Source organism: Callithrix jacchus, chromosome 6 (assembly GCF_049354715.1).
Source record: "Callithrix jacchus isolate 240 chromosome 6, calJac240_pri, whole genome shotgun sequence".
NCBI classification, from domain to species: domain Eukaryota; kingdom Metazoa; phylum Chordata; class Mammalia; order Primates; family Cebidae; genus Callithrix; species Callithrix jacchus.
Window position 1 is genome coordinate 18815996 of NC_133507.1, and position 12098 is coordinate 18828093.

At 56.0% G+C, this 12098-nt stretch overlaps 1 protein-coding gene and 1 non-coding gene across 46 annotated transcripts in view; one reads left to right on the forward strand and one right to left on the reverse strand.

Annotated features, from left to right (window-relative positions):
- The window catches only part of KIF7 (kinesin family member 7), a 48966-nt gene extending 37588 nt beyond the window's left edge, over positions 1–11378 (reverse strand). For 16 of the 45 annotated variants that reach the window (XR_013518687.1, XR_004744392.3, XR_013518686.1 and 13 more), the window contains exons 1-6: positions 7732–7802; positions 4930–5280; positions 2376–2576; positions 1610–2003; positions 933–1467; positions 287–403 (exon numbers count right to left, since the gene is read on the reverse strand). Coding sequence is in view for 42 of the 45 variants with exons in the window: in XM_078326763.1 (XP_078182889.1) it covers positions 287–403; positions 933–1467; positions 1610–2003; positions 2376–2576; positions 4930–5257 (1575 nt within the window). In the remaining 3 variants the exon portion in view is untranslated. Of the gene's footprint in view, positions 1–286; positions 404–932; positions 1468–1609; positions 2004–2375; positions 2577–4929; positions 5363–7210; positions 7803–11230 lie in introns of those variants that run through there. The other 29 variants (XM_078326770.1, XM_078326767.1, XM_078326753.1 and 26 more) reach the window with 6 other exon arrangements.
- On the forward strand, positions 8328–8432 carry LOC118154903 (U6 spliceosomal RNA). Its single transcript, XR_004745155.1, has one exon. It is a non-coding gene; the product is annotated as a U6 spliceosomal RNA (small nuclear RNA).
- Positions 11379–12098: the final 720 nt, after the last annotated feature.

The following is a 12098-nucleotide window of genomic DNA, read 5'->3' on the forward strand; positions in this document are numbered from 1 at the left end:
AACAATGCTGGGCTGGTTCCCCGGGCCCCGAGGTCCCACGTGCTGCCCTCCAGTCCCCTCTCGCGTCCAAGCTCACACCCAACAAAGCTGCCCTGCTTGGCGGTCCTGAACCCCCGCCCCCCGCACTGTTCTGAAGATCACCTCCACACTTCCGCTCATGTACACCTCCTGTCTACACCCCGACTCGCAGTACCCCACTCCAACTCCCTCCCACCCTGAGAAACTCAGCTCTGCCTTCCCTCCACCCTCCAGGAAGCCTTCCCTGCACTGCGATTGGGAGCCGCACCTGCAGCTTGTACTGCTCCATGGCGTCCTCCAGGGCAGCCAGAAAGTCTCGGTTCTCCTCCTCCAGCCGCGCCACCTGGTTCTGCAGGGTCAGCAGCTGCGGCACCCCCTCATCCTCCTACAGGACGGGGAGAGAGGCTTCAGGGGCAGGAGTTGACAGGGGGAGCTGGATACCCGGCCTCTTCTCTAGCCCTGCTTGTACCTGCTCTTCCAGGCCCTGCCTGCAATGGGAGCTCCAGACTCACTGGTGGGGAGCATACCCCAGACCCCAGCTGGCCTGGGTGCCCTCTGCAAGCCATTTGGGTCATCTCTTGTAATTATCCATCGTGTTTGAATCAATAATATCGTCCCTATTATTAGGAACAAGTCACTGCGTCTCCAGCGGCATGCTAGGCCATGTTTTTCCCTCAACCCTACATCATCCCCACCAAGAGATGGGGTGAGGCCTCCGGTCATCCCTAATTTACAGCTGGAGACCTGGGGCTGGTGAGGTTCGAGTGGTGACTACGGTCATCAGCAGAAGAGACTGAATCCTGAATTGCCCTGCTGACGCGCGGGAGGCACGGGCACGGCGGCCATGTTTAGACCTTCTTCCCTCCTCCCCACCCCTCCCCATGGCCCACAACCACAACCCGTCCCTTGCCCACCTTTCGCCCGCCGGCCTCCTGCGCCACCTGGTCCTCGACGGAAGCGCTGTCGATGCCGCTGTCGGGCCCGGAGGCGGAGCTCATGTTGCTGCGCTCGCCCTCCACCGCGCACAGCCAGTCGCGCACCTTGCGTGCCGCAGCACCTGGCAGCCCGGGCTGGGCGTGCAGCTCGCGCAGGAGGCTGTAGGCGGCGTCGGTGCAGGCCCGGTAGCGCGCGCACTCGGCGCCCAGGCGCTTGGCTGCCGCGGCGGAGGAGGCGGCAGCGCCGGCGGCGGCGGGGCCCTGGGCATGCCGGCCGCGGTGGATGATGCGGGTCTCCGAGCGGTGCCGCGGCGGCCCCCGCGCACCACTAGCCGCATCCTCGGACGGCCGCTCGGCCTCGGGCCGCCAGTTGACCGTGGCGCGGTTACGGATGTTCTGCGCGCGGCTGGCGTAGTTGAGGGTGTTGAGGGTCTCGTCGAAGTCGGTGGAGGAAGGGCTGACGCAGGCGATCATCACAGTCTTGGCGTTCCCGCCCAGGGAGTCCTTGAGGATCCTGAGGGCGAGGGGAGGCGCTCAGGGGCCGGCGCAACACACCCGAGACGGGCTCACTGGGGTACCTAGGCTGCCACCCCCACCGGCGCTTGGCACCCCCACCTCCCGGACCCCAGGGCACACAGGAGACAGGGGAAGCTCACCGGGTGATCTTGGAGTCGCGGTAGGGGATGTGGCTACCCCGGCGCTGGGGGTCCCCTAGGGCGCTGATGACGTTGCCCAGCGCCAGGAGGCTGCTGTTGATCTGGATGCTCTCCTTGAGGCGCTCGCCGGTGCTGCCCGTCTTGAGCACCCTCTCCGAGCCCGCCAGATCCACAAAATGGAACTTGGAGACAAGCAGCTGGCCGGCCGCGGGGCGGGGCAGGCGGCTGGGGGTGCGCCCTCGCTGCTCCAGAGTCACGGTGAACACGGTGTGCGAGCGGCTGGACAGGCGGTTGAGGTGCGTGGCCCCCGTGTGCCGCGCCGCGTTGCCCATCTCCAGGAGGCTCAGCACCTCATCCAGGCCCTCCACGTCAACCTCCTTCACCCCACACAGCACTGTGGGCACAGAAGGCTGTGAGCTCCAGGGCAGGGACCGCCAGACTGACCGGCCAGTGGGGCAGGCAGTGCAGAACCAGCCCCCGACCTGCACTTCCTGACCTACTGCCCCCTCCCCAGACCCAGGGGATCCTGCCCTTCATAGTTTGGGCTTGAGGGGTTCCAGCTTCCCACTGGCGCACCTCAGTGCCTCTTGCTCTGAGAGTAGAAGCATTTACTGAACTTAGTGAAGACAGGAAGCTAAAGCGGAACCTCCCAGGGCTTGGGTTTTCCATGAGGAGGTGCCATTCCCAGACAGGTAAGCATCCCACTCCAAGCACTTGATGCCTCCCTAAACCCCTCTCTGCCTGTGGAGGCCCTGGAGTTCCTCACCAACATTCCCACGCTCATCTTCCCGGAGCTGGATGTCACGGCTGGCGGTGCCCACCTCAAGCAGGTCTCGGAACTCCTCCTTGTACACTTCCAGGTAGGACACATGCACCAGACAGTCAAGCAGGTCGTTCTCATCGATGAGCTTGAAGGCCTCGGCCATGGCCCTCGGAACAATGCCCTGCTCATCCTCGAGGAGGGAGGCTGGGGAGACACCGTGGGGCTTCCTGCCACTTCAGCTGGACGTGGCCCAAGGCCCCCAGGTCCACAAGCTCATAGGCCCCTGCCAGAGCTAGAGGATAAGGCTCTAGGATGGAGAAGGCAGTGGCAGAGGCCAGGATGGGACAGGCAGCCTGAGCCAGGCCATGCTCCAGGCGGTCAGGCAGAATTATAAAACATAAGAGTTGGAGGCAACCTCTCCTGGTTCAACCAACCCCTTTCATGATGTTAGCATCCCCTTCACTGCATCCTCAATACATTATCAGATAACCTTGCCTTGATTACTCCCTGGGACAGGGAGTTCATTACCCTAATTCATGCTCAGTTATCTACAGGGCCTCCTAAATTTATCCCAAGGAAATAATCAGAGGAAGTTCAGAGCAGCACTCTTCCTCATAACTTCAAAAAATGCAAACATCTTAAGCGTCCATGTGAAGATCCAACAGGAGATCTGGCTAAATCAACTATTTTCCATTCACTATGGAATGCCAGGCAGCCATTAAAAAGTTGTGCTTTTGTTTTTAGAGACAGGGTCTTGCTGTGTTGCCCAGGCTGGTCCCCCAACTCCTGTGCCCAAGTGATCCTCCCGCCTCAGCCTCCCAAACTGCTGGGATTACAAGTGTGAGCCTCTGTGCCTGGCCTAAAAAGTTAGATGGAAGGCCGGGCACGGAGGCTCACACCTGTAATCCCAGCACTTTGGGAGGCCGAGGCGGGTGGATCACGAGGTCAAGAGATCGAGACCATCCTGGTCAACATGGTGAAACCCCGTCTCTACTAAAAAATACAAAAAATTAGCTGGGCATGGTGGCGCGTGCCTGTAATCCTAGCGACTCAGGAGGCTGAGGCAGGAGAATTGCCTGAACCCAGGAGGTGGAGGTTGCGGTGAGCCGAGATTGCGCCATTGCACTCCAGCCTGCGTAACAAGAGTGAAACTCTGTCTCAAAAAAAAAAAGTTAGATGGAAAAATATTTAATGACACAGAGAAATGTTCATGATACGTTTTTTTATTGTTGTTGTGTTTTTGAGATGAGTCTCACTCTGTCGCCCAGGCTGGAATACAGTGGCACAATCTTGGCTCACTCCAACCTCTGCCTCCTGGGTTCAAGCAATTCTCCTGGCTCAGCCTCCTGAGTAGCTGGGATTACAGACCCCCACCACCATGCCTGGCCAGTTTTTGTATCTTTAGTAGAGACAGGGTTTTGCCAAGCTGGCTAGGCTGGTCTCAAACCCATGACCTCAGGCCATCTACCTGCCTCTACCTCCCAAAGTATTGGGATTACAGGCATTAGCCACTGTGCCCAGCCAATGATACATTGTTAAGGAAATCAAGACACAAAAGAATGTGTATAATATAATCCCATTTTTGAAAAGTAATATAATTTTCCCAATGAAAGAAACTGGAATGCTAACAGGGCAGGGGACTTCTGAAGGGCAATTATCAAGGACATTTTATTTCGGGCATACATTTCACTGTATTTTCCTAATTTTTTTACAACAAAGTATGTTTCTGTAACTGCTATGATCTGAATGTTTATGCTCCCCAAAATTCACATGTTGAAATCCTCACCCCCAATATGATGGAAGTGCAGGTGGAGCCCTCAGGAATGGGATTAGTTCCCTTATAAAAGAGACCTGAGAGAGACCCCCTCTGTGTTCTACCATGGAAGTTTAGAAAAGGAGGCTGTCTACCAGGAAGAAGGCCCTTCGATCTGCTGGCGCCTGCATTTTAAACTTCCCAGCCTCCAGACCTGTGAGGAATCCATTTCTGGGAACAGGCCACCCAGTCTGTGGTGTTCCGTTCTAGTGCAAGGAGCGCAGCAAGGCAGTAACCTGAGAGAAAGCAGCTTGTGTTACTTAAAAGGAGACCCTTCCTTCAGTTGGCCCAAAGGATATTTCTCGAAACTGCTCCAGAGCCTGGCTGGCAGCCTCACAGCAGCCAAGCACAGCTCTTCCAAGACACACGGGCCCATTCCCAATGGCTTCAACTAGAACACAGATTCCTGACCTTCCCTAGCCATCCTGGCCACCTCCACAGACACACCACCTTCCCATGCCCTTCCTCTGCTGAGGTCCCCAGAGCCAGGCAGCAGGCCCCATCTCTATGGAGGTGAGAAGACCACTCACCTCCAATGACCCTTCCTTCCTACCCTGCCCTGCCCAACCCACAGATGTGACTCGTCCCAGCCTGGGTGGCAGATCTGTGTCTCAGAAATCTACTCTCCCTCTCCCAGCATCCTCCTCTTCCACAGGGTCAGGCAGCAAGAGGACAGGGACAGAAATCCAGGAAAGAACGAAGGCTCCTGAAAGTGGGCCCAGGGCCACGAGCCAGGTCACTTACCCACACTGGCTTCCCCCATCGTGTACGTCTTCCCAGAGCCCGTCTGACCATAGGCAAAGACGGTGGCATTGAAGCCCTCAAAGAAGGCCTCGAGGAGGGGCTGGACACACGCCTGGTACACAGCCTCCTGCCCGGCATCCTCGGCCAGCACCACGTGGAAGCCGAAGTGTCGGTCCCGGCCCAGGGTGATGCGGCCAAGCCTTGGCTCCACCTGCAGGCAGCTCTGATGCCCGTACAGCAGCTCCTTGGGAAGCAGGGGTCGAACTCGCAGGGCAACCCGCACCGGGACCTCTTCAGCAGCTGGCAGCCTCTGGGCTTCCAGCCCCATGTTGAGGGAGGATGGCTCTGGGCCTTGTGAAGAGAGAGAAGTGCCGGCCATCAGCACGTGTGCTCCAGGAGCTGGACTCACCCTGCAGGGCACCTAAGCCAGACCCTGAAGGGATGGGGGAAGGGTGGTCAAAGTTCAGAACATCCCCATGCCCATCCTGGTGCTCAAAAGCTGCCAGGGCCATGACACATACGGTCCCCCAAATAACATGTCATGGCTCCCAGCACTGGCATCATGAGGCCCTAAGTCCTGCGCTTGGTCCCCGGGCGCTTCCGTGTTCCAGCTACACTCTTCCCTGTGACCCTGACTCCTAGAACACACACGCACAGCGCCACACCGCACCAGGGAACCCTTGTCCCTTACACCTGCTGGGTTCACCACAGTCTCTGTCTTTGTTACAGCACCCACACCCCCTGCCCTACCTTCTTCATAAAAGCCAACAGATCCTTCAGGACCAAGCTGTCACCACCAAATCCGCCAGTTCCATCTGAAACAGCTCTCATGTTCACCTGCTGCTTCCCATTCTGCAGCCAAAGTCCTGGTCCTGGCCATGGACATCGTGCCAGGATGACTGACCAGCCTTTCCCCATCTCAGTCTCCCTGTCCCCTCCCACAGGGCAGCCAGGGGCATCTTTTTCTTCTTGAGACAGGGTCTCTCTCTGTCACCCAGGCTGCAGTGCAGTGGCGTGATCACTGCTCACTGCAGCCTCAACCTACCAGGTTCAAGTGATCCTCCCACCTCAGCCTTCAGAGTAGCTGGGACCATAGACACGTACCTGGCTTACTTATTATTTTGTAGACAGTCTAGCTAGATTGCCCAGCCTGGTCTTGAACTGCTGGGCTCAAGGGATCCTCCCAAAGTTTGGTGATTACAGGCATCAGCCACTGTACCCCAGGGACATCTCTCAAAATGCAAATGCAAAAATCAGGCTCTGCCTCCCGGGACTACTCACCTCCCAGTACCTCCCACATCCCAGGCCTGTCCTCGCCTCTCTCTGCCTGCAACGGCTGGGTGTTATCCAGGCCTCATCCGTCGCAGCTCAGGCTGCAGCCACCCTCTTCAGGGAACCAGGGAAGCCCTCCTGCTCTGTGACCCCACAACCACACACACACAACCCCCAGTGCTGCCCCACCGGCCCGAGACCACTCTAGTGCAACTGCAGTCACTACGCGCCTCTCCCCCACCTCCCACACCAGGAGCTGGAAGGCAGAGACCCTCTGGGTCCACTTTGCACTTTGTCACCAGCGCCCAGCACAAGGTCCCAGCTGCCCAATAGTGATGGATAGCCTGGCACGGTGGCTCACGCCTGAAATCCCAGCACTTTGGGAGGGCCAGGCGAGCGGATCACGAGGTCAGGAGTTCAAGACCAACCTGGCCAACATGGTGAAACCCCCGTCTCTATTAAAATACAAAAATTAGCCAGGCGTGATGGCACACGCCTGTAGTCCCAGCTACTCAGAGGGCTGACCTAGGAGAATCGCTTGAACCCGGGAGGCGGAGGTTGCTGTGAGCCAAGATCGCGACACTGCACTCCAGCCTGGGCAACAGAATGAGTCTCCGTCTCAAAAAAAAAAAGGAAGGCCGGGCGTGGTGGCTCACGCCTATAATCCCAGCACTTTGGGAGGCCGAGGCGGGTGGATCACAAGGTCAAGAGATCGAGACCATCCTGGTCAACATGGTGAAAACCCGTCTCTACTAAAAATATAAAAATCAGCAGGGCACGGTGGCGCGCGCCTGTAGTCCCAGCTACTCGGGAGGCTGAGGCAGGAGAATTGCCTGAACCCAGGAGGCGGAGGTTGCGGTGAGCCGAGATCGCGCCATTGCACTCCAGCCTGGGTAACAAGAGCGAAACTCCGTCTCAAAAAAAAAAAAAAAACAAACAAAAGGGACGGATAATCTTCCTCTAAGGCACTTTCCCCGCCCTCCCTCCTCCCACCGCCACCGGCACTTACTCTTCACCCCGTAGTCTCTCTCAACACAGGAACCTTTCGTTAATTCAGTCACCAGCCCCTTTTAGGCGCCCGACCCTGAGCGCATCGCAGTAAACTGGGCCTGGCGACCCGGCGGGGGCCTCGACGCGCCCCGGCCTCGCCCGAGCGTCCCGAGCTCGGTGCGGTCCCGGCTCCCGCCCTGAAGACGCTCGGACAACCCCGCAGGCGCGATTCTGGGCCGGGGCAGGGCCGGGGCTGGAGGCGGCAGGCGCGGGACGGAGCTCCCGGAAAGTTGGAAAAGTGACTACAACCTCGCAGCCCCGGCGCTCGTCCCTCCGCGCAGGCCGGGAATGCCGGCCTCAGCACCCTTGTCGGGAAAAGGACGCCGGCCCGTCAGAGGAAGCGCCTGGGGAGGCTGGGAGCAAGGCTGCGGGCTCCTCGGGCCGGGTCAGGGCGCCCGGGTCCAGGCCTCCGCGGGGAGGGAGTGCGCGCCCGCACACACCCGGGTCCTGCTCGCAACCCGCTCCCGGGCCCACACCCACCTGCCTGGGGGCGAGCGAGGTCTTCCCGGGCCGCGCAGGCCGGCTCCAGACCCAGCGCGGCGCGCTCCGATGCCGTCATGGGACCCCCGCCCCCCAACCCGCCTGCTCTCACCCGCAACTCCGCCCGCCCGGGCGCTGGGGGGCGCAGGCGCCAGCCGGGCGGCGCGGCGGAGTCGGTCCGCGGACAGCGCGGCGGGGCCCTGGGAAGGGACCGGGCCTGCAGAGCGCGCGACGTCCTCACGACGGCATCGCCTTATTTTCTAGAATTTGCCTCCAAACAGGACTCAGACCACCCTGTCCTCGGCCCGAGTCACCTTCCTCACCGTCTCGGTTTTCTCTTCCCAGCCCCAAAACACGCCCCCTGCACGCCACACACAAAGCTGGCAGAAACATTCCTCTCCCCACTTTAAGAAAGTTTTCTCAGGCCGGGCGCGGTAGCTCACACCTGTAATCCCAGCACTTTGGGAGGCCGAGATGGGTGGATCACTTGAGGTCAGGAGTTAGAGACCAACCTAGCCAACATGGTGACACCCCCATCTCTATTAAAAAAAAAAAAAAAAAGACACTTGCCCTCTAGAAGGTGGGGTATTAATACTGCTCGCTTCGGCGGCACATATACTAAAATTGGAACGATACAAAGAAGATTAGCATGTCCCCTGCGCAAGGATGACCCGCAAATTCGTGAAGCATTCCAAAAAAAGAAAAAAAAGTTTTCTCAGTTCTGACTCTCACTTTCTCACACTGTAGCATGTCTAAAATTGAGCTCCATCTTACACACCTTGTCAAGGAAAACTCAGCGCAGTGGGGCAGGAGAGGTGATCTGGGGTGCCCATGCCAGCCTCAAGGAGATGGTTGGTGTCCTCACCTCTGAGACTTGATGCATTGTTTGCACTGGAAGTACCGCGAATGAGTGAATGTTTTTTTTTTAGGACACAGTTTCCCTCTTGTTGCTGGGATTGGAGTGCAATGGCGCGATCTCGGCTCACGGAAACCTCAGCCTCCAGGGTTCAAGAGATTCTCCTGCCTCAGCCTCCCAAGTAGCTGGGATCACAGGCATGTGCCACCACGCCTGGCTAGTTTTGTATTTTTAGTAGAGACACTGTTCCTCCATGTTGGTCGGGCTGGTCTCTAACTCTTGAACTTAGGTGATCCCCTGGCCTGGGCCTCCCAGAATGCTGGGATTACAGGCGTATTTACCTATTACAGCGAATAGGTGAATTTTAATCAAAATCTGAAAACATATTTGTCACTTAAAATGCCATTAGAAAAAGTAAACTCCAGTGTGGTTTCCAGTGAAATTTTGTTTATTATGTACATTGAAGATTACCTGTCACCATCAGGCAACATAATTAAAGACTATAGAAACTGCCAGGCGCTTCAGGTAGCTCTATATTAGGAAACCCTGAGCCTCCAGTAACAGAAACCACAACTTGAAGTGGCTTGAATGATAAGATCATTTGTTATCTCCGGGAAGAGTGAAACCCGGAGGGCATGAGGGCTCCTGGGCAGGTTGAGTCAGTGGCAAAATTACTAAGGAGCAGGTCTTTTTAACTTTTTTTTTTTTTTTTTTTTTTTTGCCATCACCTTCAGACACAAAACATCCTGAGGAAAAAGACAGCAGTGTGTGGTGTGGCTTGGTCAAGAGCCCTGCAAGCTGATTTCCTTCCCGTTCCATGTACCACACAGCTTAGGCCTGTGTACCCCCAAACTAATCACTGTCAAGGGGGATGGAGCTACCCTGATTGGTTTGCAATACCCATGTGGGACAGCATGGACATAGGGAAGTCCTCCACAATCTCCACAACCTCGAGCCTTTGTAGAGGAGAGGCTGGCCCACTGATTGTGTATCACAAAGGACCATCATTCAGATACCAAGCATCTGCCTGTCGGATGCCAGGAGCTGTGCCATTTCCTCTGATAGATAATTCAATTAAGGAGAAACTAAAAGCTCAAGCAGTTGGGAAGAGCAGATGAAACCGTAGTGTTCTGTGACATACTGTGGAATGTCACCATTGGCCCCAAATATTCTAAATCGGTCGCCGTCCTGAGCAAGAACGACACAGAGCAGCCTGCCGCCATGATCACCAGAAAGAATCATATTAGACCCTGAAAATGTGAAGAAGCAGAAAACTGAACTTGGATCTTCATGTGTGTAAAATGTAACAAAAGGTGATATTGATTGATGAAACATCGTGTTTAAGAGGTACAATTCTGGGCCGTGCACGGTGGCTCACACCTGTAATCCCACCACTTTGGGAGGCCAAAGAGGGTGGATCACAAGGTCAGGAGATCGAGACCAGCCGGGCCAACATGGTTAAATCCCCTCTCTACTAAAAATACAATAATTAGCTGGGTGTGGTAATGCATACTTGTAGCCCCAGCTTCTCAGGAGGCTGAGGCAGGAGAATCACTTGAACCCAGGAGGTGGAGGTTGTGTGAGCCAAGATCACACCACTGTACTCCAGCCTAGCAACAGGGCAAGACGCCATCTCAAAAAAAAAAAAAAAAAAGAGGTACAATTCTGGGCCAGGCAAGGTGGCCCAGGTCTGTAAACCCAGCACTCTGGGAGGCCAAATCAGGCAGATCCCTTCAGCCCAGGAGTTTGAGACAAGCCTGGGCAACAGGGCAAAGCCATTTCTACAAAAAATACAAACATTAGACAGGCATGGTGGCATGGGCCTATAGTCCCAGCCACAAGGGAAGTTGAGGTAGGAAGATACTCTGGCTTGAGCCTAGCAGGTGGAGGCTGCAGTGAGCTTAGATGGTGCCACTGCACTCCAGCCTGCGTATACAATTCATTTAGAGAGAAACTCAAGGCTGAGTATGGTGGCTTACACCTGGAATCTCAGCACTCTGGGAGGCTGAAGCGGGAGGATAGCTTGAGATCAGGAGTTCAAGACCAGCCTGGGCAACATAGTGAGACTCAAGGTCAGGAGATTGAGACCATTCTGGCCAACATGGCGAAACCCCATCTCTACTTAAAAAAAAAAAAAAAAAAAAAAAAAAAATTAGCTGGACATGGTGGCATGTGGCTGTAATCCCAGCTACTGAGGAGAATGAGGAAGAGAAGAATCACTTGAACCAGGAAATCGGAGGTTGCAGTGAACCAAGATCGTGCCACTGCACTCCAGCCTAGCGACAGAGTGACTCCATCTCAAAAAAAAAAAAAGTGAAAAAAAAGAAGTGGGCTTTGTGAGCTGGAATGGAAGCCATTAGGTATTTCTCTGAAGGACCCTGGGCAACCCTATGTGAACTGAAGGTCTTTTGTAGGTCCTGAGCTACTGAAGATACTGAGTGTTGGGGGGCCTTACCAAAGTGATGCCTCCCAGAACAGAGGAAAGTCCCCCCTTGAGCCTAGAGCCAAGAAAGCAAATGTCTGCCATTTAGCGGAGCTACTTTGCCCTTGTTATTGTCCCAAACGTGTCCAAAATACAGAGAAGCAGCTTCAGTGTACCTTGCTGCCTATTCAAAAGGTTTCTAAGAGTAAAAAGAAACTTACAACTTACACTGTTTGCTTCCTGGGCTGTCCTATTCCATATTCGGCCTGCAGTCTTGCGCCCAGGTCCAGGGATGAGTGAGGGAGCTGGGCTGGCCAGCGGGCCTGTTGGCGGCCACAGCCCTCATGCGGCTGAGGAGGCAGCTTTCCTGCCTTCTGGAACACAGCCTAGCAGGAGGAGCCACGGGGCTGGCGAGGAGCAGATAACTAGGAACGTGGTTTCCGGAGCCCCAGGAAGAATGCAACCCGGGTGGGTGAGGCCCGGGACAGGCAGGAGTTTCTTTCTGCACATCCAGGCCCAAGGTCACTTTTCCAGCATCTGTCCATGGGAGCCCTGCCAGGGCTGTGCTGGGCTGTCTTCTCAGCCCTGTTAAATCAGCTTCTCAGAACGCCTCTTGCCAACTCCACCTTCCACACCCACCAGGGAACTGCTGGGTGTAGTTTATATCATGGAAGTAGGGTGCAGAGGGCCCATGGCTGGCCCAGGGGCCTGGCCATGTCTTCATGTGTGTGTCTACCAGCCTCTCTCCTGTCCCCATTCTTGCCATCCTCAGACTCCAAAACTGCAGATCAAGGCCCATGTCTCATTACACCAAAGATCTGCCAGGGCCCAGAGTCAGTTCCAGGAGTGGGGGCTTCCAGGGTGCAGCAGACTGAGAGCCAACAGCGTGGGTGCTTATGGGTCTGAGGGAAGCCTGTAGAAGATGAATATAAATATGTGGGTGTCAGGCCGGCTGCAGCGGCTCATGCCTGTAATCCCAGCACTTTGGGAGGCCAAGGAAGGTAGATCACGAGATCAGAAGTTCAAGACTAGCCTGGCCAACATGCTGAAACCCCATCTCTACTAAAAACACAAAAATTCGCTGGGTGT